At 37.0% G+C, this 26,372-nt stretch overlaps 1 protein-coding gene across 2 annotated transcripts in view; it reads left to right on the top strand.

Annotated features, from left to right (window-relative positions):
* Window positions 1-26,060, top strand: part of spn-E (tudor domain containing 9 protein spindle E) — a 383,336-nt gene extending 357,276 nt beyond the window's left edge. For both annotated transcript variants that reach the window (XM_081731120.1, XM_081731119.1), the window contains exon 26: window positions 25,283-26,060. In XM_081731120.1, the coding sequence (XP_081587246.1) occupies window positions 25,283-25,418 (136 nt within the window). In that variant the 3' untranslated portion in view covers window positions 25,419-26,060. The remainder of the gene's footprint in view (window positions 1-25,282) is intronic.
* The last annotated feature ends 312 nt before the right edge of the window (window positions 26,061-26,372 follow it).

Genomic DNA, 26,372 nt, shown 5'->3' with positions numbered 1-26,372 from the left:
TAATTTTTGACCTTGCAACTTGAGCTAAAAATTCACTTAACATAGTTGATGTATACCAAGATCTCCCCAATACAAATTGACACTTGATGTATGAATATGTACTAAATGAGGAGAAAAAAATCTAATGTGATGTGCAAATATATAATGTATAGAGTTCTCTTTGAAGTAATGGCGTTAAACATGGTTTAACTAATTGTACATAGAGTATGAATAACGTACTTAAGATTCGTTGAGAACTGTAAGTCTTGGAAGAAACTAGAACAGTTTGGTTTGTTCTTCTGCAAACATTGTTGAGTGAAAAGGTAGTTCAGGGTTAAACGACAGAGGGCTCAATAATTGAGCGCGAGCCCGAGCCCCAATGAAATAAGTGAGTGTGAGCCCCAATGAGCCCGAATCCAATCGAGAAAAGTGAATGCGAACCCAGTTAAGAGAAATGATCGCGAGTGCGAATGAGCGCGAGCCCAATTGAGAGAAGTGATCGCGAGTGTGAATGAGCGCGAGCCCAGTTGAGAAAAGTGATCGCGAGTGCGAATGAGCGCGAGCCCAATTGAGAGAAGTGATTGCGAGTGTGAATGAGCGCGAGCCCAGTTGAGAAAAGTGATCGCGAGCCCGAGTGAGTGCGAGCCCACTTGGGAGAAGTGATGGCGAGCTCAAGTAGGTGCGTGCCCAGTTGAAAGAAGTGAGTGCGTGCCCAGTTGAAAGAAATAAGTGCGTGCCCGACTGAGCGAGAGCCCTGTTGAGAGAATTGAGCAAACGCGAGCTCAATTGAGTGCGAGCCCACGCTCACTTTGCACTCACGTGGACTCATTTGGTTCAGAGTCAAAAAGATAGGAAACGCATTCCATGTGCAGAATTAAAAAGGAAGATTAAAGCAACTTAAAAAAAAAAAAAAAAAAAAAAATCTTGAGGTCTCAGCTGTTATTTTATTGTCCAAAGGACTTCAAACACCTTTCTATAGAAAACAGACTTTTTCACGGCTATTATGAGGAGATGGAGTTTGTTTGAGGCAGGTATTTGTTTTTGTTGTTTTAGTAACAACTTCCATGACCCAAACTTTTATTATTATTATTATTATTATTATTAAGATCACAGAGTAAGGAAAATGCTTGACCTTGCAAAGTAGGAAATTTATAGCCTATACTAGCAACTAATGAAGCTGTGCATTCATAGAAAAGTCGAGCGAAATATGTGTTATTTAATTGTAGCTTCCTTAAATCCCAACAAACAAGAATAGCTCTTAAGAATGTTAAAACATTATTTGAGCTCTTATCAGTCTTTTTCTGTCATAAAATCATTATAAATGTTAGCTGCACTATTCTGATATTTGTATCTAAATTGATGATTTACATGTACGTATATGAAGCGAACAGGGAAATATTTTAGTTTAAATACGCGAACAGCAATTATTATTATTATTTTTTATTTATTATTTTTTTTTAACAGTCTTCGTGTATAAGCCAGTAAATGAGCCCTAAGAGCAACCGGACAGATAATCCAGTAGTAAAATAATAGGAAAAACAAAACTGATCAAGCCAAAGATCGGAGGTTCGAATCCGCGCAGGGAATTTTTTCTTAAGTAAAATTACAAAATAAATGGTGGGGGGGAACTAACCGTTGACAGCAACACGTCAGACAAATTAGGAAAAAAACACCATTGAAATAGTGGTATAGTGACATCATACACACCAAGAAACATTTTATTTAATGTGAAAATGTCGTTTGTATGAAACAATGGCTGTGAGCGTTCCCCAATAGTTGACGTAGGTAATTGTACGTTAAGAAATCTAGACCCTTGAGTGCGTTTCTTCTTATTTCATGAAAAATGTAGCTTAGTCATAAGTGTGCATGTAAAAGCCTTCGATTGGAAATGAAACATATTTTTACACAAAGCATTATAGCTTCAAATTATAAATAGTGCATTTGCGTATAAATTGATGTTGATTTTTGGCAAATATATTGTCATTATTTGTAAGTAATCATAATTTAAAGCATGGAGCATGTATGCTAGAAGGCATGGTAACACTAAAAGGAGGTAAGTGGCGAAAGGGGCTACAGTTGATGGACGGTATTAAAACATAAGAATCGTACATGACGACGACGTTAGCTGAATGACCTACCAATAATGGTTATTATTATTATTATTATTTAAGGATTATATCATTCCAGAAACAAACTCCTGCCGAATGAATTGTGATGTACATAAAACCAACATATTTAATAATTATTACAATCTGTCCTATTGTGACATCTACCTAACGTGACTCTCTTCCTGTATCTCGGTAAACCGTTTCTCTCTCTCGCTCTGTCAAGATTTCTCAATTAAAACTCCCACCTACCCTTTTCATACGAGTAACGCGGCGGCATTAGACGTCTCAGTGCAGAAACTGTTAATGAAGTGCCGCGTGAAATAATTTGGAATTAGCTTATTATAAATAACCATGTCGAGAGATTTATTAAATAAAGTTACAAAACAGTTGGCATGAAACGAGCACGAGATGAGGCATAATTGTTGTCTCGTCTCATTTCAAATTTCCAGGTGAGACGAAATTAATATGAGTTAAAATACCTAATAAAAATTAAATTGTTGGAAATTGCAACATTTTGATCAACATGCAACAAATCTCACAAGTTGTGGGGAATAAATCGGGCAAAACAGACGGTGAACAGACATTTGACGAGGCAACATTTTTCGTTCTCTTTGACCTGCTCAGCTTTCAGGTCAAGAGTGTATTTTATATTTTATGAAATTTTGATGCTGTTCATCATTAACAACCCCACTTTCCCACATCTGTGAAAATATAGCGAAAGTAAAAATTATATCGTTACGTAATTTAGTGGAATAGTTTATTATTAGTATTTCTTCTATTCTGAAGTAATAAGTCTTCAGTTTGATTATGATGTGTAACTACGCTTGTTATGCCTCGAACGGGGTCGCCAGGTTTTGCGCTACTGTATACAGTTAATACACGTCGTGTATTATTCACCTGATGTCGAGACTTAGCTGCCTCCTGACTATATGGTTAGCATATGACCTAAGTTCAATTCCCGTTAATAGTTTATGTGGTTCAGACTACATGTTAAGCTACAGGCCTACACCTGATATAGCGTCAGTTCTGAAAAGGACGTTAAACTCCAAACAAACAGATTAACTAATCTCAGCACTTGAATATCCATGTAAACGAAATGTCAGGTAAATACATATTATACACTATACCAGTACCATACACAGAATTTTATCATGGGCATGTTCAAACGTCCAAATTCATCTCGATATATTAAATAATAGTAATAACAGTAATAATATAACAGCAGTAATAGCAATACCAGTAGTAGTAGTTGTTGTTACAGTATTGGTATAAACTTAATTCCGTTCAAATTATTATAATTTATGTTGATGTCAATCATAATAATTTGTAATCATTATTGAAATAATGTTTCGAGCAGAAATATAATTACTAAATTATATATCTGCTCCAGTCTCAGGTACCTAGGGATGCGCAGAGACGAGACATGTCTCAAAAATGAGACGAAATTCGAGACTAGACCCGGTTTGTGGGATCCAAGACAAGATAAGATAAATGTATGAGACACGAGGCGTCTCGTCATGCCTTAAATGCCTCAAAAACCTTTGTCTAATTTTTAAATTTATTTCAAAAATATTCAACCAGAATATCTGCTTTGAAATCGATACCAGCATTTATTACATATAAAGGTAGAGAGTGCCTAAAGTATAGTTATCAAAAGCTGGCCTCTGACAGTTCGGCAGAGCACGTTGAGTATCGGAGGCGCTGTTACCAAAGGCTCTGCAACAGATACAGCAGCTCTGGCGACAAACTTAGGACGTTTAACAAGTCATAATAGTATAGCCGTAAAAATATTACAGTAACGTATGATTTCCTAATAACAGCTATAATAGTACTTGAAATATTGATGTTCTACAAGAAAAGTGAAGAATATACAAGGGGAATTCAAAAAGTAAAGGCATTTGAGAAAAAATGTACTTATTCTAATGATTAACTAACTAACTAACTAACTCTATGGCCTATGGAACCCGGAGGTTCAGTGCCGCGTTCACAAAAGCTCTCCACTGACTTCTATCCTTAGCTAATTGCATCCAGTTTCTACTTTGTATTCCTATCTCTGCGAGATCCATCTTAATATTGTCCTCCCATCTGCGCCTAGGTCTTCCTAATGGTCGTTTTCCTATGGGTCTACCAGTCAAGACTTTGAAAGCGTTTCTACTTTCTTCCATTCTAGCTACATGACCTGCCCACCTAAGCCTCCTAGACTTGACGACCCTAACAATGTTGGGTAAACCGTATAAACTATGTAGTTCCTCGTTATGAAGCTTCCGCCATTCCCCATTCTCGTTCCTCTTGGGTCCGAATATTCTTCTCAGGATCCTGTTCTCAAATACTTTCAGTCTATGTTCTTCCCTCAGAGTAAGCGACCATGTTTCACAACCATACAGAACAACAGGCATGATTATCGTTTTATATATTTTAAGCTTCAAATTCCTCGACAGAATTCGCGACGACAAGAGATTTTGAACCGAATAGTAACACGGATTCCCTGCTTTTAGTCGACATTTAATTTCTTCGTGAATATGATTTTCGTCTGTTAATATTGATCCTAAATATTTGAAAGTATCTACTTTATCAAAAGCATTATTTAATATTTTAACGCCTCCACAATTTGCCGTATTACGGTCCCGACGCACTTCCATGTATTTAGTTTTCTCTGCATTTACTTCTAAACCCATGTCCCTGCAAGCGTTTAATAAGATCTCTGCATTTATTTCTACTGTTCTCCTATCATCCCCTATTAAATTTACATCATCAGCATATGCCATAACCTGGTGAATGCCGTTCAACTCTAGGCCCTGGTTGCTATCTTTGATTTTCCTTATGGCGTATTCCAGCACAAAGTTAAATAATAATGGCGACAACGCATCTCCTTGTTTCAGGCCATTTTCGACGTGGAAGCTCGTGGACAAAAATTTTCCTACCCGGACTTTACTTTGGGATTCACTTAAACATATCTTAATTAATCTAATTAGCTTTCTCGGTATTCCAAGTTCTGTAAGAACGTTGTATAATGTTTCTCTCCTAACCGAGTCGTAAGCCTTTCTAAAATCAATAAATAGTTGATGTACCGGTGTATTGTATTCCCACTTCTTTTCGAGTATTTGGCGAATGGTAAATATTTGGTCGATAGTTGATCGATTTCGTCTAAATCCGCACTGATAATCTCCAATAATTTCATCTGCGTATGGGGTCAATCTTGCTAACAGAATATTTGAAAGGATTTTATAGGATGTTGACAGAAGAGAAATGCCTCGATAATTATTACAGTCAGTTTTGTCGCCTTTCTTGTGAATTGGAACAATGATTGATTCTTTCCACTCTTGTGGCAATTCTTCCTTGTTCCAGATAAGGAGAATGAGTTTGTGTATCTTGTTCCACAATTTTTCGCCTCCAGCTAAAATTAACTCAGCCGGAATTTCATCTACACCCGGAGATTTGTGTTTCTTCAATTTCTTTATAGCGGCTTCCACTTCTATTCGATTGGGTTCTGGAATATACGGTTCTGCGGTGTGTATCTCCTTTTCTCCACGCACATTAGTTTTTGGCTGTGTGTTCAGCAAATCGTCAAAGAAATCTTTCCATCTATTTAAGAGGCTATCCGTATCGGTGAGAACTGTTCCGTCAGATTTCTTTAATATATAAGCACGAGGTTGATAGCCTTTCTTAAATTCGCTGATCCCCTTATACATGTCCCGAATATTTTTATTTTTACTATTATCTTCAAGTTCCTTAATTTTAGCTTTCAAAAAATCCCGTTTCTTTGTTCTAAAAGTTTTGGAAGTTTCCCGCCTGATATCTGCGAAATTTTGTGTAGTTGTTTCATTCGGATTTTGTAGCCACCGTAATTTTGCCTGTTTTCTCTTCTCGGCTAGTTTAATGCATTCTTGGTCGAACCATGGTTTGTTCCTACGTATTTCCGCGTGTCCCAATTTTTCTATTGCTGAATTTTTAATACTATCTCTAATTTCAATCCAAGTATCCTCAACACTAGTGCATTCCGAGTCTTCTAAAACCGCGAATCTATTCGAAACTTCAATCTGGTATTCCTCTCTTACCTGCCTCTCTTCTAATTTCTTTAAATTAAATCTCTCCGTTTTCGGACATTGAATATTACCTTTATTCAACGATAATCTCTCCCGTATTATCGCTACTACCAGGTAATGATCAGTGTCACAATCAGCCCCTCTAAACGACCGGACGTCAATTATGCTAGATTGTCTTCTTCTATCTACTAAAACGTGATCAATTTGATTATGTGTTTTCCCGTCTGGTGATGTCCAAGTGTATTTATGAACGTCGCGATGTGGGAATTTTGTACTCTTCACGATTAGGTTTTTGGATGTTGCAAAGTTCACGAGTCTAACACCGTTGTCATTACTTTCCTTATGCAAACTTTCGTTCCCTATAATCGGTTTGAAAATATCCTCTCGTCCTACCTTCGCATTGAAATCCCCTAATAGAATCTTCATATGGTATCGCGGGAGTTGGTCAAATATCCGTTCCACTTCTTCGTAAAAACTATCTTTTATATCGTCACCCTTATCTTCAGTTGGAGCATGTACATTTAAAACAATAATATCACACCACCGTCCCTTAAGAGTAATAAAAGAAAGTCTGTCAGTAACAAATTCAACCCGTTTAATTGCTGGTAATATTCGTTTGTGAACGAAAAACCCTGTTCCTAACTGGTGATTTTTTTTTTCCTTCCCCGTAAAAGAACGTAAAATTTCGGGAATTCTCAGATCCATTTCCTTCCCACCTAACTTCCTGAACTCCTACTAAGTCCATCCTGTATTTCTCTAACTCATTCGTTACAGATTTTAACGCGCCTGCCCTATAAAGACTTCTAATATTCCATGTTCCAAATCTCATGTCCATTTTCTTTTGCTGATGTCGTGCCAAGTTATCAGTCCTTGTCCGAGGCTTTTGTGAATGTTTCTGAACAAGTACCTTTTTTTACAGGATGAGGGTGTTAGCCTTACCCAAACCCCCAAGCTGGAGGACCACTCCTACTCGTCTGTCCGCGACTGCTTATTCAGTATATTCGCAGCTAACCTCTATATCTAGAGGCCTTCTCCTCGATCCGCAACCTGAGGACGCGCCATGCCGTGGTGACAGGAACCCACGTTACACGGACTTATTCTAATGATAGAAAACTGAAACATGCCTTATTTTTTCTACGTAACCTCCCTGGATTTCAATGCACTTTTCCCAACGTTTCACAAGTTTTTTTTGATTCCGTCAGGAAAAAAATTTTTCGGTTGCATCTGTAACCAATTTTGCACCGCATCAATGACTAGATGATGGTGGACGTTTAAATTTCTGACGTTTAAAGTTCCTTAGTCGTTAAGGTCAATGGCCTGCGTCGATCTTTCATCGTCATATAAAGTTCTTTTCTGTTTGAAATGCTCTACCATACGTAGATCTTTCTTCACGATAAACAGCTGTCACCATACTGTGCTTGCATTCGATGAATAATGTCCGCAGGTTCCACAACTTCTGCATACAGAAAGCGAATCACTGCTCTCATTTCCTCATTGGTGCAGATCGCCAATGGAGCTGCCATGTTTAACGGTCTGCCACACTAACGACTAATGCAGGAATACAAGCGACACGTCTCGAAGTGTTGCCAACTACACTCACCCAGCGCTAGTTACTAGCACTGTTGCCAATCCCTGGAAAGAGAAATTGCAAATATGCCTTTACTTTTTGAATTCTCCTCGTATTAATACACTGGTTTTACCTTGAGTTTACATTAACATCGGAACTTATTCAGCTTCAATATTTTTATTCATCTAATGACGAGACTCCGCAATCTTGTAGTACTGAAACGAGTTGCCATTTCGAAACTTTTTTTTTTTAAAAATTAAAATCCTATTTTTTCACTTACCAAAAATATTTTCATTAACCTTCTGTCTATAACTTTTACAAAGTTAGGCTAATTACGCAATGGCTTTCCCAAAATATAATAAGTTACTATTCCCATATACTTCGAATACAAATTATCGTGCTAACAGGCAAGCAAGCCCCCCCCCCCCCCCTTCCTTAAAAAAAAAAAAAAAAAAAGACAGGCATTAGAACAGAAAATTATCAACGTCGGATGACTTACTGGGTTTGATTTCGTGTTATATTTTCAAAAATTTATTTAACTATTTTATTTAATCACTTTCGTTATAGTTTGTCTTTCTCGTACAGGTCCATAGCCAACCAAAATCTTGAAGTTTGAAAGGAAATAGTATTACCTACGAGACAAGAAGAGAGAAACTATTTTCTCGTCTCGATTCTCAGAGAATTCTTTCCCGCCTTGATTTTCAAGAAGCTTTTCTAGTGTCGTTTCGTACATTGTTATTCTAACTTTATGCCCTGATTTGTTTCTTCATATCATCTAAAAGTTATCAAACTTCTCCGCGTATCTAGGAGCTTACGAAGGATGTGAAAAATCAGCATTTAAACCATATTTATTACTGGAGTATATTGTGTAATGACTTTTGTATTTTTAAACGTTGATAAATGTTCTTCATTGTGTTCGTACAATCGCTTTATCAATTTAGTTTTTATATTGTGAATCATGTAACACTAGAAACAGTGTTTGAGATATAAGTATTAAGTGAACTAGTGTTGCTCAGGAGACCATTGTAATTTCCTGTCTTGTGTCGAAAATGAGGCGATAAATTTCTCGTTTCGTTGGCAGCACTAAAGGGGAAGAGAAGTAAGTTCAAAGTAGCTTGATCGAACCATATTACTAAGATATTACTAGCATTGTCCAGAAATTTTATGAGTGGAATAAGAAAAATTTTGGAGGGAAAGCCTCTAATACTTTTCATGGCTACAGGTCTGTTCGCACACAAATGTTTATCGGTATTAAACCTTGGTAAACAAAAACTTAATGAATTGTTATTCAGATATTGTAAATAATAATAATAATAATAATAATAAAGCATTTCTTACCGTTTGGAAGAGCTGATTCAAGATAATCAAATAATCATTACTGCCTGAACTAGTGAACTCCTGCTGCTATCATCGCCTTAGTTTATCACCAACTCTTAGACACGTTCCTCCATTATGCCCTCAAGCCGACATGCATCATTAATTAACAACAATGTGTGAGTAACATCAGCCCATTTCTGTGGTGTAACTTTTTGAATAGCTTCTCTAATTAAAACTTCAACGTCTGTCTAAATGTTGAATTTTTGCTCGCAATGTATTTCGTAATCTGAGCCCATATTAATTCAGTGACTAAATTGACAGTGATATGGAGGCAGCCGAACTACCATGTGCCTTCGTGCTATTTCGTCTACTTCATACCTGTGAAATCTGGATTTCGTAGAATTTACTATTTCAGTAGTTCGGTCCCGTACGTACTATCGGATAACCCCAGCAATTTTTTATTTTTAAGCCAAGCAAATAGTTCATATTTTGTGCATTTAGATGTCAACGCCCTTTCCCAAATGACAGAATGAGGCGAAGTGTTGTCCATCACTATAATTGAATTTGCCCTTATATTTGGTAGCAATGCATTCTAGAACAAGTCTAAACTTATCACCTGTCATTTCCTCGTAATAATCTGTCGTTTTACGTGATCTAAACAGAAGAAGACATTTCGGTATGAAGCCCTCACACGTGCCTGCATTAACAAAATCAAACTCCCTCCCTTACCAATTGGGACAGGCATTGTACTTTAAGGTGTCGAGTCAGTCCAGCATTTAACATTTGAGTGGTCAGCATTGACCTATATTTCAACTACTTTCCGCAGAGTTTACTTTCTACACGTAAATAAACTGTCTTTCCGTAACGAATTAAGGAGAGAATTTAAAGTGAGATACTTCTTTTGTTCGTAGTATCTGTACACGTGACGTCGAATTTCATCTTCTGTGAAGTCAATCATAGATCCGTGAGTCGATCTACGATTGACTGTAGACTTGCTCTTAGCCATTTTTTGCCAGGTGTTGTAAGGAATGCCGTTAGTGCCTCCGAATTTTTCTGCAGTTATGCGGATAGCAGTTCGTTCACTGACTTTCAAACAATTCGAAGTGCGTTTGGTTACATATTTTACGGGGGAAAGGAGTGATTACTTGTTTTACGGGGAAAAGGGGTCCTTTTCTCGTCTTCAAAATAGCACTGAGCGTTATATATCACCTCCCATGATCGACTTCTATATGTTGAACCACTTTTGTTTTCCATTGTTCCAGAATTTTCAGTCGTCATATTTATTTTGAAATCACAACACATACTGAAACTATTCACAGCCAACAATTATTATTAATTTGAAAAGAACACTTAACACAGTATACACTAAAAGAAACTATTTAACCGCATACTAAAACAACTAAAACAACTATTTCACAAAATATTCAACCCTCAGCTACCAGAAACAGCGTCTTCGTTGCCTAGAAACATCGCGAAAGAATACTGCAGTGATTGGTGAACAATCCTTCCTTTCGTTTTGCTTACAAAACGTGCAGGTATCTGTCAGAGGTGAGGTTTCATTAACTACACTTCACAATAGTTAACCTCTCTAAACTGAGCTTTATTACTCGTATAAACTGCTACGTAAAAATAGTGACGCGCAGAATGTATTATTTAAAATATATGCATAATCGAGTAACATACGTTTAAATACTATTGTTATTTAAAATATGTGGATTTTGGTGTTGAACACATCCTGGTGAAATTTTGTGTACGCCAGTATTATAAAATATATTATACATTTCCTTGATTTTAGTTTACATGGGATATTCACATGGGATGGAATTTTAGTTTACATGGGATGGTTAGATTGGTTGACTGGTTGGTTTGGAATTTGGTGCCTCTCACAAATGTGAGTCATGGACCTACAGCTTATAGTGGAATCCGAATCACCTAAGCTACTACTGGAATCGAACGCGACTCACATGCTAACCATACAGCCACGAAGCAGCCAAGTGTCGACATCGAGTGAATATATGCCAGTTACTAGCGAATCCAAAAGGTTCGTTTGTTGGGAACAAATCTTCTCCTGCACAATCAATATAGGCTTGAAATCCTGAGTTTTACATCAAATTGGAATAAAGTAGTGCTATAATTTATATATAGGCATATAAAAAGAACTTTTTGCGAGAGCAGTTGCCCTGCGTATTAAGTATACGGTAGCGCATAAACTGGTGACACTTACTTGCATCATAAAAAGTGTAGCCGCGCCAATCTTATATGTATAAAACAATCTGACAATATCATTTTTGTAACAACTTATGACTTGCGTATTTAAGCCTTGGGTGTTTATGAGCCCCTCCCCATTTTTTCAAAATAATGTAGAAATAAAAGAATAATAATACATAGTATTGCCTATTAAACTAACCAATGTTTTTGAGATGGTGTTCATACATGCTATCTAAGCGAGTGAAATTATAGCTTGATTGAAGACATTCCTTTCAGAAAAGGCAGCATATTGACGACACAAATTAGTCCACTAAGTGGTATTTTCTAAGTACTAAATACAAATAATTACGTAAAAAAATTACATTATTATTATTATTATTATTTTAATTTTACTTTTGTAATATTTTGAAAAATGCGGGAGCTGGAAATACGACTGATGGACGCCCAAACATCAAAAGTTCACAAGGCATGAAAAAGTAGTGACTTGAAGTTGGACAGCTCAAACAGGGAGAAAAATATAGGTTTGTCGATTGTCTGTTCGTCACCCATCTTGTCCAATTATCTCTTGTTCTCTCATAAGTGACATTTGCTGCACGTTGATCAGAATGTTGCAATTTCGAACACTTTAGTTTTTCTATTATGTATTTTAACTTTTTTTTTCCCTGGGAATTCGACAAGAGACGAGAAAACCTTATTTTTCGTTTCGTCTCGTGTTCATCCCTACAGATGTCAATGACTTGTTCCAGATGGTTATTTATAGCGTAATTCACAAATTCTAAATTATTTCACGAGGCACTAAATATAATGCAATTTCTGCATTGAGAATGTTGCTGGGTTATTCGTATGGAAGGGATATGTTGAAACATCTTCAAGAAAAAGACCTTTAGTTTACCGAAAAATAGGCAGAGAATGACGTAAAGATAGATATGTTAAGATAGATTACAATTATTTTAAAAGCTTAATATTCATGTTGAATGAAATTCACTCAGAAACTTTTATTTCGGCGGGGATGATCTTTCGGGATCCTTAAATCATACGATTGATTCCAAATAATTACAATATATTTGCAAAACAATCAGCTTTACTACGAGGGCTGCTGTAAGGTTCGTAGCCCAACCCAGAAGGAGAGAAGATAGAATCATGAAATTGTACAGTTTTAAAGAGTATCTTTCTGTATGTATAAATACAAATTTTCATATTAATAACGAAATTCTTATGTTTTTTCAGGCTCCTGAAGTGATTATGTGTACTTAACCAGCGAATTTCACGGGGAGCGTGGTGACTCAGTGGTAGAGCGTTCACCTCCGGTGCTTGGGGTCATTGGTTCGATCCCAGCTCGCGCCGTGTAGACTTTGTGGTGGACAAACACCGTGCTCGTGGGTTTTCTCGGGGTTGTCCCGTTTCCTCCCACTTCATTCCACCATTTCATTCATTTCTCATCATTACCGTCTCCTTTAGCCTAACCGGCATAACCGTGGGACGTAAAACTTAAAGATTTCATTTTTCATTTCCAGCGAATTTCACAAACATTGAGATCAGATCTGTCATCAAATGTTTCTTCCACCAAGGAAAGTCGCCGAAGCAAATTCATGAATAAATCAGTGAAACACTACGAGGCTCTCCGCCGTCATATATAGTAGTGATGAAGTAAGTGACAATTTGAACGTGGCGATTTCTCAACAGATGATGCTTCACATGCAGGAAGATCAAAAACAGTGACTGTCTCGGAAATCGAGGATGAAATTATGACATTATTCTTGAAAATCGCAGAATCTCAACGAAACGTATGACAGAAATTGTGAGCGTTTCTCGGGAACGCGTCGGTAGCATAATTCATAACGATTTGGACATGCGCAAGCTCTCAGCAAAATGGATTTCCAAAAATCTGTCAGTAGATCTAAAACGTGAGAGAAGTCATCCCCCAATTTGACCAAAATACCGACCAATTTCTGTCACAAATAGTAACAATGGACGAAACATGGATATATCACTACGATTCTGAAACGAAACAATGTCAGTGAAGTGGCAGCACTCAGGTTTTCCTTCCCCCTAGAAGTTCAAGAGACAAACGTAGGTTGGGAAGTATTTGCAACATTCTTCTGGGATACAGATGGGATCGTACTCATAGGCTACCTGCTCAAGGCTCAGACAATACATAAAACTGAGAGACAAATTTTAAGTGCAATGCCGCGGAAAGTTGAAAAAAAGGTATTCTGTTCCTTGAGGACAATGCCCCCTTTCCATTGAACAGTGCAAACTCAATTGACATTGTATGATCTGGGATTTCATTACTTAGATCATCCTCCTTATTCCCCAGGTCCAGCTCCGATATACTATTATTCCCACAACTCAGACAACACTTTAAAGGATGCCAATTTGGATCTGATAAGATGATTAGTGCTACGAACAGAGGTACGAGGTGCCTTTGGATTTTTTTTTAACTGATCTGCAAAAATTGGAACACTGTGCACGGAAGTGTACTGAACTTTGGGGATAGTATGTAGAATAACTAAAATTTCATCATTCCAATGTGCAGTTCTGGGTTGAGCTACGAACTTTTCAGCAGCTCCTTGTATAAGATGCTTCTATTTTGATACGCAAAGACATTATTTATTAATTTTAAATTGTTATGGCTTGTGTAAAAATACATTACATTTCCAATCGAAGGCCTTTACAGTTACTCCAATTCCACATCAATGAAGCAACGGAATTTTTCGGGAAAGAGAAGTTCATTCAATGATTAGAATTTCTTTACGCCTTTTTGTATACATTTCAGCTTTTGGCACAGATTAACACCTGCTGTTCCGTCCAAACCATACTTTTTGCATGAAGCAATTTCTTGCTTAGTATGTATGCAATTTCTCTCTTCTGTATCGCTGTTTCAATACTGTTCTTTCCAGACCAGTCCAAAGTTTATTATTATTATTATTATTATTATTATTATTATTATTATTATTATTATTATTTATTAACCAATAATTCTTCTTATTTCATAATTTTACTTATATAAAAAGAAAGTTTTCCTGCGGTAGATTCGAACCTCCGATCTTTGATAACACAGCCACACACACACACAAAAAAAAATAAGTTCTGTGCAGCGTATCCCAGGGTATGGATTCGAAGTATTTTGTTACACAGAATCTAAATTTCGAAACCCCAGGACTTTTTTTTTTTTTTTTTTTTTTTTTTTTTTTTTTTTTTTTTTTTTTAATGAGCGAAAAATCTTACCGATTTAAGATAGGGAGGATATACGTACCACAGGCAAAAAAATAAACAAGTTCTGTGCAGCGTACCCCAGGGTATGGATTCAATGTATTTTGGTACACAGAATCCAGATTTCGATACCCCAGGACGATTAACCGTGTCAATTTTGTTTTATGAGCGAAAAAGTGTGTGCTGTCTTACGTACCAAAATTCATTGAAGATTTTCGCCCATCAAAACAAATTGACACAGTAGATCGTCTCGGGGTTTCGAAATTAGGATTCTGCGTAACAAAATACATCGAATCCATACCCCAGACTCCGGTGCACAGAACTTTTATTATTTTTGTGTGGCTGTGTAATTTTCTTGCCACCTTCTCTGATGACTAACTTGCTGGTTGGAATAAGAAGACAGTTACAAAGTTTCAGAATAGCATTCATGTATTTCGATACAAAATTTCTTGGATTCTTACATAACTCTGTGAAGTAATGTTTAGGTATAAATACTGTAACACTATAGCTACTATTTATAATAATTTTGTGGCAGAAAAAGATCTGATAAAATCAATAATATTTTCCATACGTAGGACTGAATCCTCGCTAACTGTGCTCGTCAGAATAGAGTTTCAAGGTTCAGTGCTAAGTAGTATTATTTTTCCCAAAGATTCGCCTGTAACAGTATTGACAGTGGAAGAAAGTTAGGATATACTTAAATCTTTTGCTTCTATTTTAATTATTTTACGCTATTATTTTAAAAAAAATGAAAATAAATATTTCAGTATTGTCTCCTTCTATTGAAACCTTCAAACATTCGAATAAATAAATAAATAAATAAAACTAAGCATTTTTTGATAAAATGTACGTTACAGGATGTACGACTTTTTGCACATAATGGTACATATTCAATAGTTATGCATTTATAATGATTTATTTATGATGCATCTCATAAGTTAAAATAGAAATATTGTTTATTCTCATTTTAAAATTCTGACATTAAAAATGTCGCAGCAGCTTGCGAACTACATTTATGGTACATGAGCTTAAATGAAAGTTTCATTTACTCTCTTTAATCGTTCATTGAGTCAAATTTTTGTATGCATTTTCAATACCAATACAAGTGTGCCGAGCTTTATGCATACAACCATATTCTTTCAGACAAAACGGGTAAAAAATATTTTGTGACTGTAATACAGCTTTTAAGAGGGCACGCGCAAAAGCTATTATGGGGACTGAAGAGCGTGTCTCCATCAAGACACCCCTTTCTAAAAATAGGCAACAAAGACTGAATTTTTTTCATATAGCAATTCGCAGTGAAATGAAAGGAAAAAGAGAACAGGTAGAATTTGAGATTCGAATTATTGTAAAATAATAATTTGTTTCTAGTTTACTTCGGAAATGAGTGTCATAATATGGAAATCCTGATTTAATGTTGACATCTCATACTTTTACTGGGAAAGAAGGTCGTATGAGATCTCCATCGTATTCATATGTTGCTGTTCTATATCTTTTTTTTTTCTTTTTTTTCGCCAAAAACCTTGGGTTTTGGAACAAAGAAAACAAACTGGTTCTTTCTTACTGACGGTTCCATTATCACGTGTTGCATTGAACGAAGAAACTGTAATCCAAGTTATCAATCATGTTTCAGATGTTATGCGGGTATGAAATATTTTCATATGTTAAATACTAATTAAAGACAAATTCAGTGGCGTAGTCGGTAGGGCATTCACTTCTGATTCCAAAGTTCCTGTGTTCAAACTATAGGCGCTCAATATGAGTTTCGTGGTAAATAAACACCAAGTATGTGGGTTTTCTCGTTTTTTCTTGCTGCTTCCCTTATTCACATTTGTTCTTACACCATTAAGTTAATAATTACCATGCTCTTTCCGCTAGCCTAGTAGCTAGTGCGTGCACCTGTGGTGTACGTGGTCCCGGGTTTGATTCCCGATGGGAGAGCACTAAAAGTTCACTTTCACAATCATTCACTTCCATGAATCATCTGTCTTCTTTAGCCTAAAGGGCAAAAGTATGTTTCGTTAAATAAAAGTATCATTTCTTTTTTATTTTCATTAATTTTGCCTTTATTTATGGGACGTTTAACTAATGATTTAACGTAAAGTATAAGTGATAAACAACAAGCTTTCGTTTGCCAATAACTGTAAAGTAAATTTGGGAATTGTGAAATTACAAATTTCCATTGATTGACTTCTTTCAACTATGTAAATAATATTCGCGTACATTATTTTATTTTTCTTGGGAATAAGCTGTTGCCTTCTCTTTCTGGAGTGGAAATTTAGTTTACTTCCGCTATATTTGTTGCTGGAAAAGACAATTTTGTAAACAGCCAAATGTGTGAACCTAACAGATAATACAAAGTAATAAAGACATTATAACAGGAAATTCCAAATTAATAAATAGCAGCCTGAGAATAAGTATATACCTTTTATTATCCTGTACTAACCACACGGTTGTGTTTCACTGGTTACGTTTAGTTCAGTATCTTCATTTCATAGAAACTTAGTAATGTTAAAACACCTAGACTAAATATAAAAACTAGCTCGTGTGTCAAAGAGGAAATTACCTAGTAAGTGCAGTTGATACATTGAATCAAGGCGGTGTACGTGGCAAAAGGAAAATATTTTATACAATCGTCAGCAGTAAGCTCTTATTCTCGACAGCGTATTGTTGTATAGAAAGGCGGTCGAGAAGCGGGAGAGGTGCATAGTAACAGCTTTCTGAAAAATTTGTTGCTGGCTTTTAAGCATCACTGTTGTTTAATGTAGTTGTTTAAGTTGCGGAGGTAGAATCGAAAGTAAATAGGTATTATACTTGTGGTGTTCAGTGCATCCAGTGTTCTGGCGCAAATAACAAACATGTCAGTTTCCAATTATTCCAAGACCACGTCCCTGCTTGTTAGATAATTATCATGGATTTGGGAAGTACTAGGTGACATGTTTTCTGTTCGCTGCAACATTTGTTGCTGCGTCTTTTCGCTGAGTAACATAGAGTAACTGCAAGCGGTAACAAGTCACATGAAAGGTAAAAACCGTATGCACATGGCAGCGTCCATATCAATATCAGGAACAACAGTTTGTGCCTTGGTGAATCAATGAAACAAGTCATAACGTGAAGTGTCATCTTATTTGTACTTCATCTATACTGAAGAGAACTTAAAAGTTTCTGATGATGTTACGTGCTCAAATGTGAATTCTACGATGTAAGTGGATACAAGTTCGGGGATGAAAAAAAGTACATTACAAAAGATTTTTAATAATGACATACATCAGTACGCACTGCTGCTATAGACGTTACAGTATTCAAACTTAATGATTCCAGACAGTGAGATTGCCGAGAAAATGCAACGTGATAAATAGCAAACACTTTACTTTATGGGTTATCATCATAAACTAATTTAGTTGTTGTAGGTGTGTGATTACTATTTGTGTGTTTTGAGGAATCTCTTAATAAAGTATCCTAAAATAAGCAGATGGACGTCAATGTGCGATTCTGCAGTTCCGCGGAAGGACAAGTGTGCACACGTTATTTGATATTGGCGTTTTTAAGGCATTCTATAGTTCCTGCTTCCATCTTTTAATTGCTTTCAGAGAGACACTTTCACCCTTGAACTTACAAAAGATGATTCAGCTTTCAGTGGCCAGGTATTAAGACGTCACCATAAGATACTACTTGATGTACAAAGCTGTGGGGTTCTTACTTTGCACGGAACATTTAAAACTTCAATAGAGGTCACGGATTGGAGAATCATTGAATTTCTGAGAGCTCTGTACAACTTGCTTACTCATTGTATTCCAGCTCGAGTACACTCACTGTAAAGGTTCAAAAAATTTCCCGGGAAATTGTGTTCCGTGTTGGCCTGAAAGTAGCAGTATTGCTCAGCGAGTTCTTGTCATTTATCCGTATCTTCTGTTATGTATCCACGGTGTTAGGAAGATTAGAAAGTATCCAGCACTTCGAGCTATCAGGTCGTATCAAGTATGTTGGAAGAAGTTAAAATGCTTTCCTATGCTTAACATTTTTTTTAATCACTTGCTTCAGAAAACATCTTCCTACTAAAAACACTGACATAGGTTTTTTGCTACACATATTGCCCTTAAGAAATGTCAACTATTGAGTAGAGCTCTTTCGTGTTTGGGTCCTAATGTTTCTACAGAGTCTGATGTTGCAGTGAACCACATGAAGTGTCTTTTAGCTAAACTAGTTGAAATAATTGATGGCAGTAGGGTAAAGGGAATCGTAAGGCAGTTCAAGAATTGTGTTCGAACCCAAATTGTAAAGCAATTATTAGTCGGTGTTGTAGAACTACTCAGCGTTTGGATGATTTGGCTAAATAATTTGGATACGATGGTAAGTCAATAAGTAGCTGCGATCATTTTTTTATTATTAATTACCACGAGAGTACACTGTTTTTATTCGTATGATTTTTCAACATAGTCACCCTGCTTTTCAATGCACCTGGTCCACCGTTGCACAAGTTTTCTGATACCTTCTGCAAAAAAAAAAAAAAAAAAAAAAAAAAAAAAAAAAAAAAAAAAAAGTTTGCGCAGCAAGCCCGAATGCATCACTTCCTTTACCTGTTGATCGAAGCTGAATCGACGGCCTCCGAGAGCATCTTTAAGTGGACCAAACAGATGGTAATCCAACAGGGCAAGATCGAGACTGTATGCAGGATTCTTCAACACCTCGAAATGCAGCGTCTGAAGAGTTTGAACGGTGTGGACGGCAATGTGTGGACGCTCATTGTTATGCAACACAAGAACGCCTTCGGACAAACGACCTCTGCGTTTGTTACGAATTGCAGGCTTCAAGTTGTTCACCAACGTATCACTATACTTTTCCAAGTAATGTTCCAGGATTGGCCCTTGAGAGTCCCAAAACACTGTAAGCATATTTTTCTCTGCAGAAGGTTGACTCTTGAATTTCTTCTTGACGGGACATCCGGGGTGCTTCAATTCCAAGCTCTGGCGTTCGCTCTCTGATTCAAAGTGATGAATCCACGTTTCTTCTCCAGTGATGATTCATCTGAGAAACGCTTCATCTTTGTTAGCATAACGGTCTAGAAGATGCCGACAGATTCTCACACGGTTTCGCTTGTGTTCTTTATCAAGCCTTTTCAGAATCTATCATGCACAGACCTTGTGAAAGTTGATCCTGTTATGCATAATGTCATATGCAGAACCATGATTAATCTTTATATGGGTTGCCACTTCATCAACAATCATTTGTCTGTTATTCAGAATCAAGACACGGATTCGTTCAATAATATCATTATGTGTGCTGTAGTTGGACGCCATGCTTTTTCCTCATCCTTCACGCACGTTCGACCACTTTTAAGCGGTTCAGTCCACTAGTAAGCATTTCGCTGTAACAACACATTGTCCCCGTATTGTGCTGAAAGTCTTCTATGAATTTCTGCTCCAGGTCACCTTAAGACCACAAAAAACGGATGACAGAACGCTGTTCTTCTTTGATGCACACAGAGAGTGGCGCGGCCATCTTTACTTTGCAATAGCGCAAAACGAACTGATGTGATAACGCTGCATCCTACCACAGGCGAAGCCAACGGTAACACCTAGCGTCTGGTGACTACACAGTGCATATAGCCAACCTGAAAAGAAATAGAAAAATATTACAGTTACTTATTAACTTACTTTCATACTTCAGAGTACAATGATTTAAACAGCCATGTGCAATAGGCAGCTCTCTTTTGAAATGTGACTGGTCCGATCCCGGTTTATTGAACCCTTTCGTCCGCCCTGCCTAACCCGTTATTGAATATGTATTTCTTATGTTATCTCTTAAACTGAATTGAAAATATTTCTATCCTGTTATCGCACAGAGTGAAGCTTCTCTCTCGCGACTTAGCACCGCTGTCACTATACAAAAGCTAAAGTTTCTTTTCACCCCTACACCCTTCTAGTCGGATTTGTGGTACAAACCTCGTCATAAGTAAAACTCACTCTCCCAGTTCGAAAGTCAAGGTGATCTTTTGTTTGCTGGTTTTGCTTTTTGTGATTTTTTGAGGCCACTTTAGTCATATGACGAAAGATTCGTCACATATGAAAGGAAAAAATCAAAGTTATAGGTTAAAGTTTCATAAAAATGTTTAATTTCTTGCTTTGTGCAGGAATTTTCATGAGGCAGGTGTCCTGTAATTTCATTGTGAAATACGTTATATTTATTTTATTCGTTAAAGTAATTGATTAGGGGAAAAATATTACTCATGTATCTTGCTTGCATCAATGGCAGTAACACTTCACAGACAACACACACAGCTGGTGCGTCGGACCGTCCAAGTTGAACGATAATTTTTAACCAAAGCACTCGAAGTCTCCTACTTCCAGACCACTTCGTACTATTCCGGGTAAACAGCACTTATAATATATAAAGTAATTCCCTACCGTCTTTGTCTGTGCGAAATATCGACATGCCTTATTGTTAGCAAATTTCCTAAGTGGCCGATCTTCCCATGCATGCTCATTTGAACCTTCTGAGAATTTCTGTAAGTCCCTTACTTTCTTTAGGGCATCCCATGCACAATTGTCCCGCTGTTCTGAATGAAGTATTTTTGAAAACTATAGGTATAACTTTCTCAGTAAATTTCAAGACAGCTTTTGCTATCATTATTAGGTTTTCCACTAAAGAACTTCAAAGTTTAAGTTTGCAAGATTTCAGGCGCTCCAAGCTCATAAAGAAATCCACTTTCGGTATTTGTGCACATAGACTTCGTTTATTCTTCTTGTCGTTTATATTTCTTATTAGTTTCCGTGCATTGTTATCAAACATACGAGGGCTGGAAAGAAAAAGGTGGCAACATATAAATCTTTCGTAAACTATTTGTTGTACAATCATGAGACTTTCACAGGTCTTCAGCGTAATCCCCTGCAGCATATTGCATCCATTGCCAGATATGGGGAAATTGCAAGATACCAGCAGCGATGCCCCCTTTGTTGATGTCTGCAAGAGAGCGCCTCGTAACTCAAAAAATGGCATCTCTGGTGCGAGAACGCATCCCTTGCAGTGGTTCTTTCATCTTAGGGAACAGATGAAAGTCACATTGACTCATGTCCGGTGAATATGGTGGGTGCTCTAGAACCTCCCTTTCCCATCGTACAAACAGGTTCCTCATCAAGAATTGCGTTGTGACAACAGGCGTTGTAATGCAAAACAGTGGGTGGATCCCTTATGAGGTTGGGTCGTTTCCTGCGTAGTGCAGGACGAAGGTGATGTTCCAGAAACCTGCGATCTTGTTCGAAGGAACTGCATGCCGTAATATGGCATCACGTACATCGTATGCTACTATCAGCATCACCTTCACATTCCCCCGTTCCTGACGCAGCTTCTTGTGTCAGGGAGATGATGGGTGACGCCATTCATTTGATTGGCGCTTAAGTTCCTGCTCATAAGAGCGCGTCCATGTTTCGTCAAGTGCGATGACTCTATCCAGGAGTACGCGACCTTTCCGTTTGTAACGTGCCAAATGATCACCGGCGAGGGCGTATCTTGCCATTTTTGAGCGTCTATAAGGTGATGATGTATCTACCGGGATGCAATTTTTCTGTAACCAAAGACATTGTGCAACACATTCAACACTGTAGTGTGGGGTGCTCATAGTTCGTTAGCCAATTCCCTGGCAGTCTACCTCCTGTCCTCATGTAGCAGAGATTGAATCAATTAAATGACTCGGTTTTTGACCTGATGTCGACTTCCAGCTGGTTCCTGTTGCACACTATTACGTCCTGCACGAAACGCTACAACCCAGCGTGCCACAGTCCGATACGGCAATGCGTCATTACCGCATGCTTCACGTAGTCTAAAGTGACATTCCTTGGCGTTTTTTCCACTGCCACTTCGATCTTTATCCATGCACGTTGTTCTACCTTGGAAAACATCTTCAGAGCGGTGTGATTTGACAACCTACATTCAACACATTCCACTGCCATCTCTGCAGCTCATACACTAGCGTCACCACCCGCGTTTGTATAGCTCCAGCCACCATCTACATGTGTTGCTAACAGCAGATCGAACAAAAATCCCTGCGCGGGAATAAAACAGGATTGCCACTTATTTTTTCCAGCCCTCGTATTTCAGTCTACATCATAAATTGAATGTGTCCCTTTCTACACAAGCAATGCATCATAGCTCATTCTACTTGTAGTGATATGCAATTCCAAATGGTATTGTATCGAATGGATACAATGTTGCCAGCGGAACGTGTGATGGGAAAAAGAAAAATGAATGCATCCTGGACCCACACTTGAGCTTTCTTATTATTAACTAGTACTTTTTTTCAGGTGTCACATTGTTGAAATTAAAGCTGACTTGGATTTCATCTCTTCTTTTTCTATATCCTCAAAATAAGCCAATTGTTCCTTGAGGCTTTCTCACCTGAATGAACATTTAACCTTTCTGAATTGCAGTTATTTCAAACATTAGCCTTCACTCAAAATTCTCATCAGAGGGCATTGAGATCATACTGATCTCTGGAGAATGAAGCACCAGGGTGATTGGAGACGATTTTAACCACCGACATCCGAAAAGGACTTCCATCAGCAATGGTACTGTTTCAAAGAGCTGAAGAAACTTCAAGAAACCAGATCTATGGCAAATTGACCCAAGACTGGTAGAGCACTCACGATGACAGACGAGGCAGCAACTGTTGCAGTATTGCCATCCTTTAATAAAAGTCCCAAGAGAAGCTCGCGTAGTGTAGTCTGTGAAAGTGGTGTTAGTTTCACCTGTCATGCACATTATGTCTGAATAAGCTGCAACTTCACCAATATCTTATAGAAGATAATCCACATCGTAGTCCGGAATTTACTTAATTGGCCACAGAGCACCTAAGGCAAAACCCCACATTCACCTCTAATGTATTGTTTATTGATGAGGCAAACTTTGTGCTAATGAACAGAACATGCACTACCAGTTGCATAATAATCCACATTGATCCATTCTTCATCGATGGGACTCTAACGGTAATGGATTTTTGCAGAGTTAGAGGACGATATCTTTCCATCGCCGCCATCTAGTCATTCCTATAGCACCTGGCGACCACCCATTACGGTACCTGTGTTCGTGAGTAGCTCGATCACCAGTTTCCTAATGCGTGGATTGGTCGACGAGCTGCTGTGAAATGGCCCCCTCGTTCCTCTGATGTAACGACAGTGAACTACTACCCGTGGGTTCGAGTAAAGTCGGCTGTGTATGCGGTGAAAATTAGGGATATTGAGCATCTCAAGGAAGGAATTATGGACGCATGTTCCAACATTACAGCCGATACTTTGTGCAAGGTTGCATGACTGGAAACTCAAAGTGTATCTTACAATCGACCGGAATGGGGAACACATTGAACACGTCATGTAACAATGCGTAGTCCTTGCCGTATGACTAACCTTTTTGTTAGAGACATAACTTCGTAATGGTTAACACCAGAGCAAAAATAGCAGTGCAATTCAATTTTACGGAAATTTGCAATTAAAATGAGTAAGTGTTATTGTTTCCGTTCTAGATAATTGCATAAAATTCAAGATAGTGGACGTCATTGTGATGTGGGCACAAACATTTTCCACCATTCCAACCCCCCGCCCCATCTACATTGTTACTTTGATCATATGTTGCACCATTTATTACTTATTAGGGTGTTTTCACACACTTTTGGACCACCGTATAAATGAACAGAGAAAGCATGTAAATGTCTTGTAAAGTAATCTTCGAAAACATGTAAAGAAATGTTATTTCTCGTTCTAAATATGTTCATGAACTTGAAATATAACTGACTTTGCATGATACACAGTGGGGTATTCCAGTCGAAAAATTAGCCAAAATTCGGAATGAAAAATTCTGATAGTAAATTAAACTTTGTTCCTTCGTAATTCAGTAGCCGCGGTATCACGTAACAATCATCCCTTTTAACGAATATCAGCAGGGGAGCTATACTATTAGCGATTATTCAGTCATATTTACTCTGAACATCTTTCTGCGCGGCGCTTGACAAACAATATCATCTTTGATTGTATGTGAAGTATGTATGTATGTTCAGAAGTAAAGTTATTTGTAATGTATTGAAAGACCAGGGTGTGTACTACATTTCAAAATCAGACACATGTATTTGAATGTAATATTTATACATTTTTGTATTAAATGAAACATCTTTAAAAAAATAGAATTTTAACTCAAAAGATAAATCAAGTATTACAACAGAAATATTTTCCTCGCCTAACGGGTTTCTTACAAATACTGTTTACTTTGAACGAGACTTCAAAAAAATAAATATAGGAAGAGGAGGAAACTTGAATTATCCGAACTTCAGTCATCCGGATCGATATCAGGAAATAAGAAATTACTGTTAGAAAAACTTCCTGAAATGCAAATTGGGTATATTTGTTCGTAAAATTATAAATTCGTTGAAATTACTATTTAAATCAACGCTAAAATTTGTTTCATTGGGATTTTTTTTTTTTTTTTTTTTTTTTTTTTTTTTTGTATCATTGTAATTTTTTTCGTAAGAAAAGTGATCTTATTTTCAATATACATTAAGCCTACCTTTGAGTCCCAGTTCGATGTGACATATGCAACTTTCTCTCGTGATACAACCACTGATCCACAAACAGGAATTCCACAGCCTTTCTCGGTGAAACTCCGGTAGTTTTATCTCTAGTCAGGGCAGTTAGTTGGACCCAGCAGGGCTTCACCTTCGGGTTTCCATAAAACTTTATTTCATAGTGCACAATCCAAAATCGTATTTTATTGTTATGTGTGTGTTCTACGTTTTAAATTTCCATGCTTGATATTCTTGATATATTTCATATTTCTAAATGGTGATGCAAGTATTATATTTATTTCAGCAAGGAAGAGTTCAAGGAAGTTAATTGCGTGCTGTGTGATATCGTTATCAGCTCATTTCAGGAACTCAGCCTTCATTTACACACATCAGCTCATCGTACTAAGGAAGAAGATTTTTTCAGAAATTGGAAATATTAAACTACAGTGGTCAGTTTATTTACCGCAGAACCAAAAAGAACTTAATTCATTCCGATAGTATTAATCAGTGCTTCGTTAAAGTTATTTCAGGTACTTCGATCAAAAGAGTGAAGATATTAAAAGAATAAGTTCGGCTCTTTTCGGGATTGTTTGTGTTTATTGTTCCTTTAACGAAACACATATGTACAAGTGAACAGAGTTGTAAATATATAGTGAGAAGTGACTCATCAGACGATTTTTGTGTTTCGTAAAAGAGTATAAGAAGTGAAAACTGCTATTCGTCGACATATGTCAGTATTTTATGTCACTCACTGTGTTTCAGTTTGCTAGAAAGTCACATTTGCACTTTTAACTAAATAAATGGTAAATTTCCCTTTTTAAGAAGAAAATGTGTATAATTGCAATATAAGAACTCCATATAGATTAATAGAAGAAGAAATTTGTTTTACCTCATGTAAGTGAAATATTGAATGAAAAGTTTATACAAAATGCTTTTCTCTGTAATTCGTTATATTTCTTTCTCAAAATTTTCTGTTTTCATTAAGAAATAGTAAATATGTTTAAGTTCATTATGTTGAATCATAATCTTCCTGTAACGCATTAAGTCTGACTATGCTGTGAAATAAATAGCTTATATCTGTACTTTTTCATATATATTGTTTTCCTTTCGTTGCATACATCAGCAGTTATAACCTGCAGGTAAGAGTATTTTTTCATGTTTAGGAATCTCCCTAAATGAAATTTTTAGTATTTGTTCCTTTATATGGAGAATCTATTCATTTCCTGGTTGATATTTTATTGAAAAAAACTTGCCCGATCTATGTACTATATTACAAAGAGAAGTCTGGTGTTTAGTATTGTCCACCATATTGAATGTTCCGTTTCTAGAGCGTGCGACCATGCAAAGGTGTATAAAAAAATAAAGTGAATTTGACTCTAAAACCCAGAGTTCTT

The sequence above is a fragment of the Thermobia domestica genome, chromosome 11 (genome assembly GCF_964235325.1).
Source record: "Thermobia domestica chromosome 11, izTheDome1.hap1.1, whole genome shotgun sequence".
Lineage (NCBI taxonomy): Eukaryota > Metazoa > Arthropoda > Insecta > Zygentoma > Lepismatidae > Thermobia > Thermobia domestica.
The sequence above is the reverse complement of the archived record's forward strand: the minus strand, read 5'-3'. Positions and strand labels throughout refer to the sequence as shown.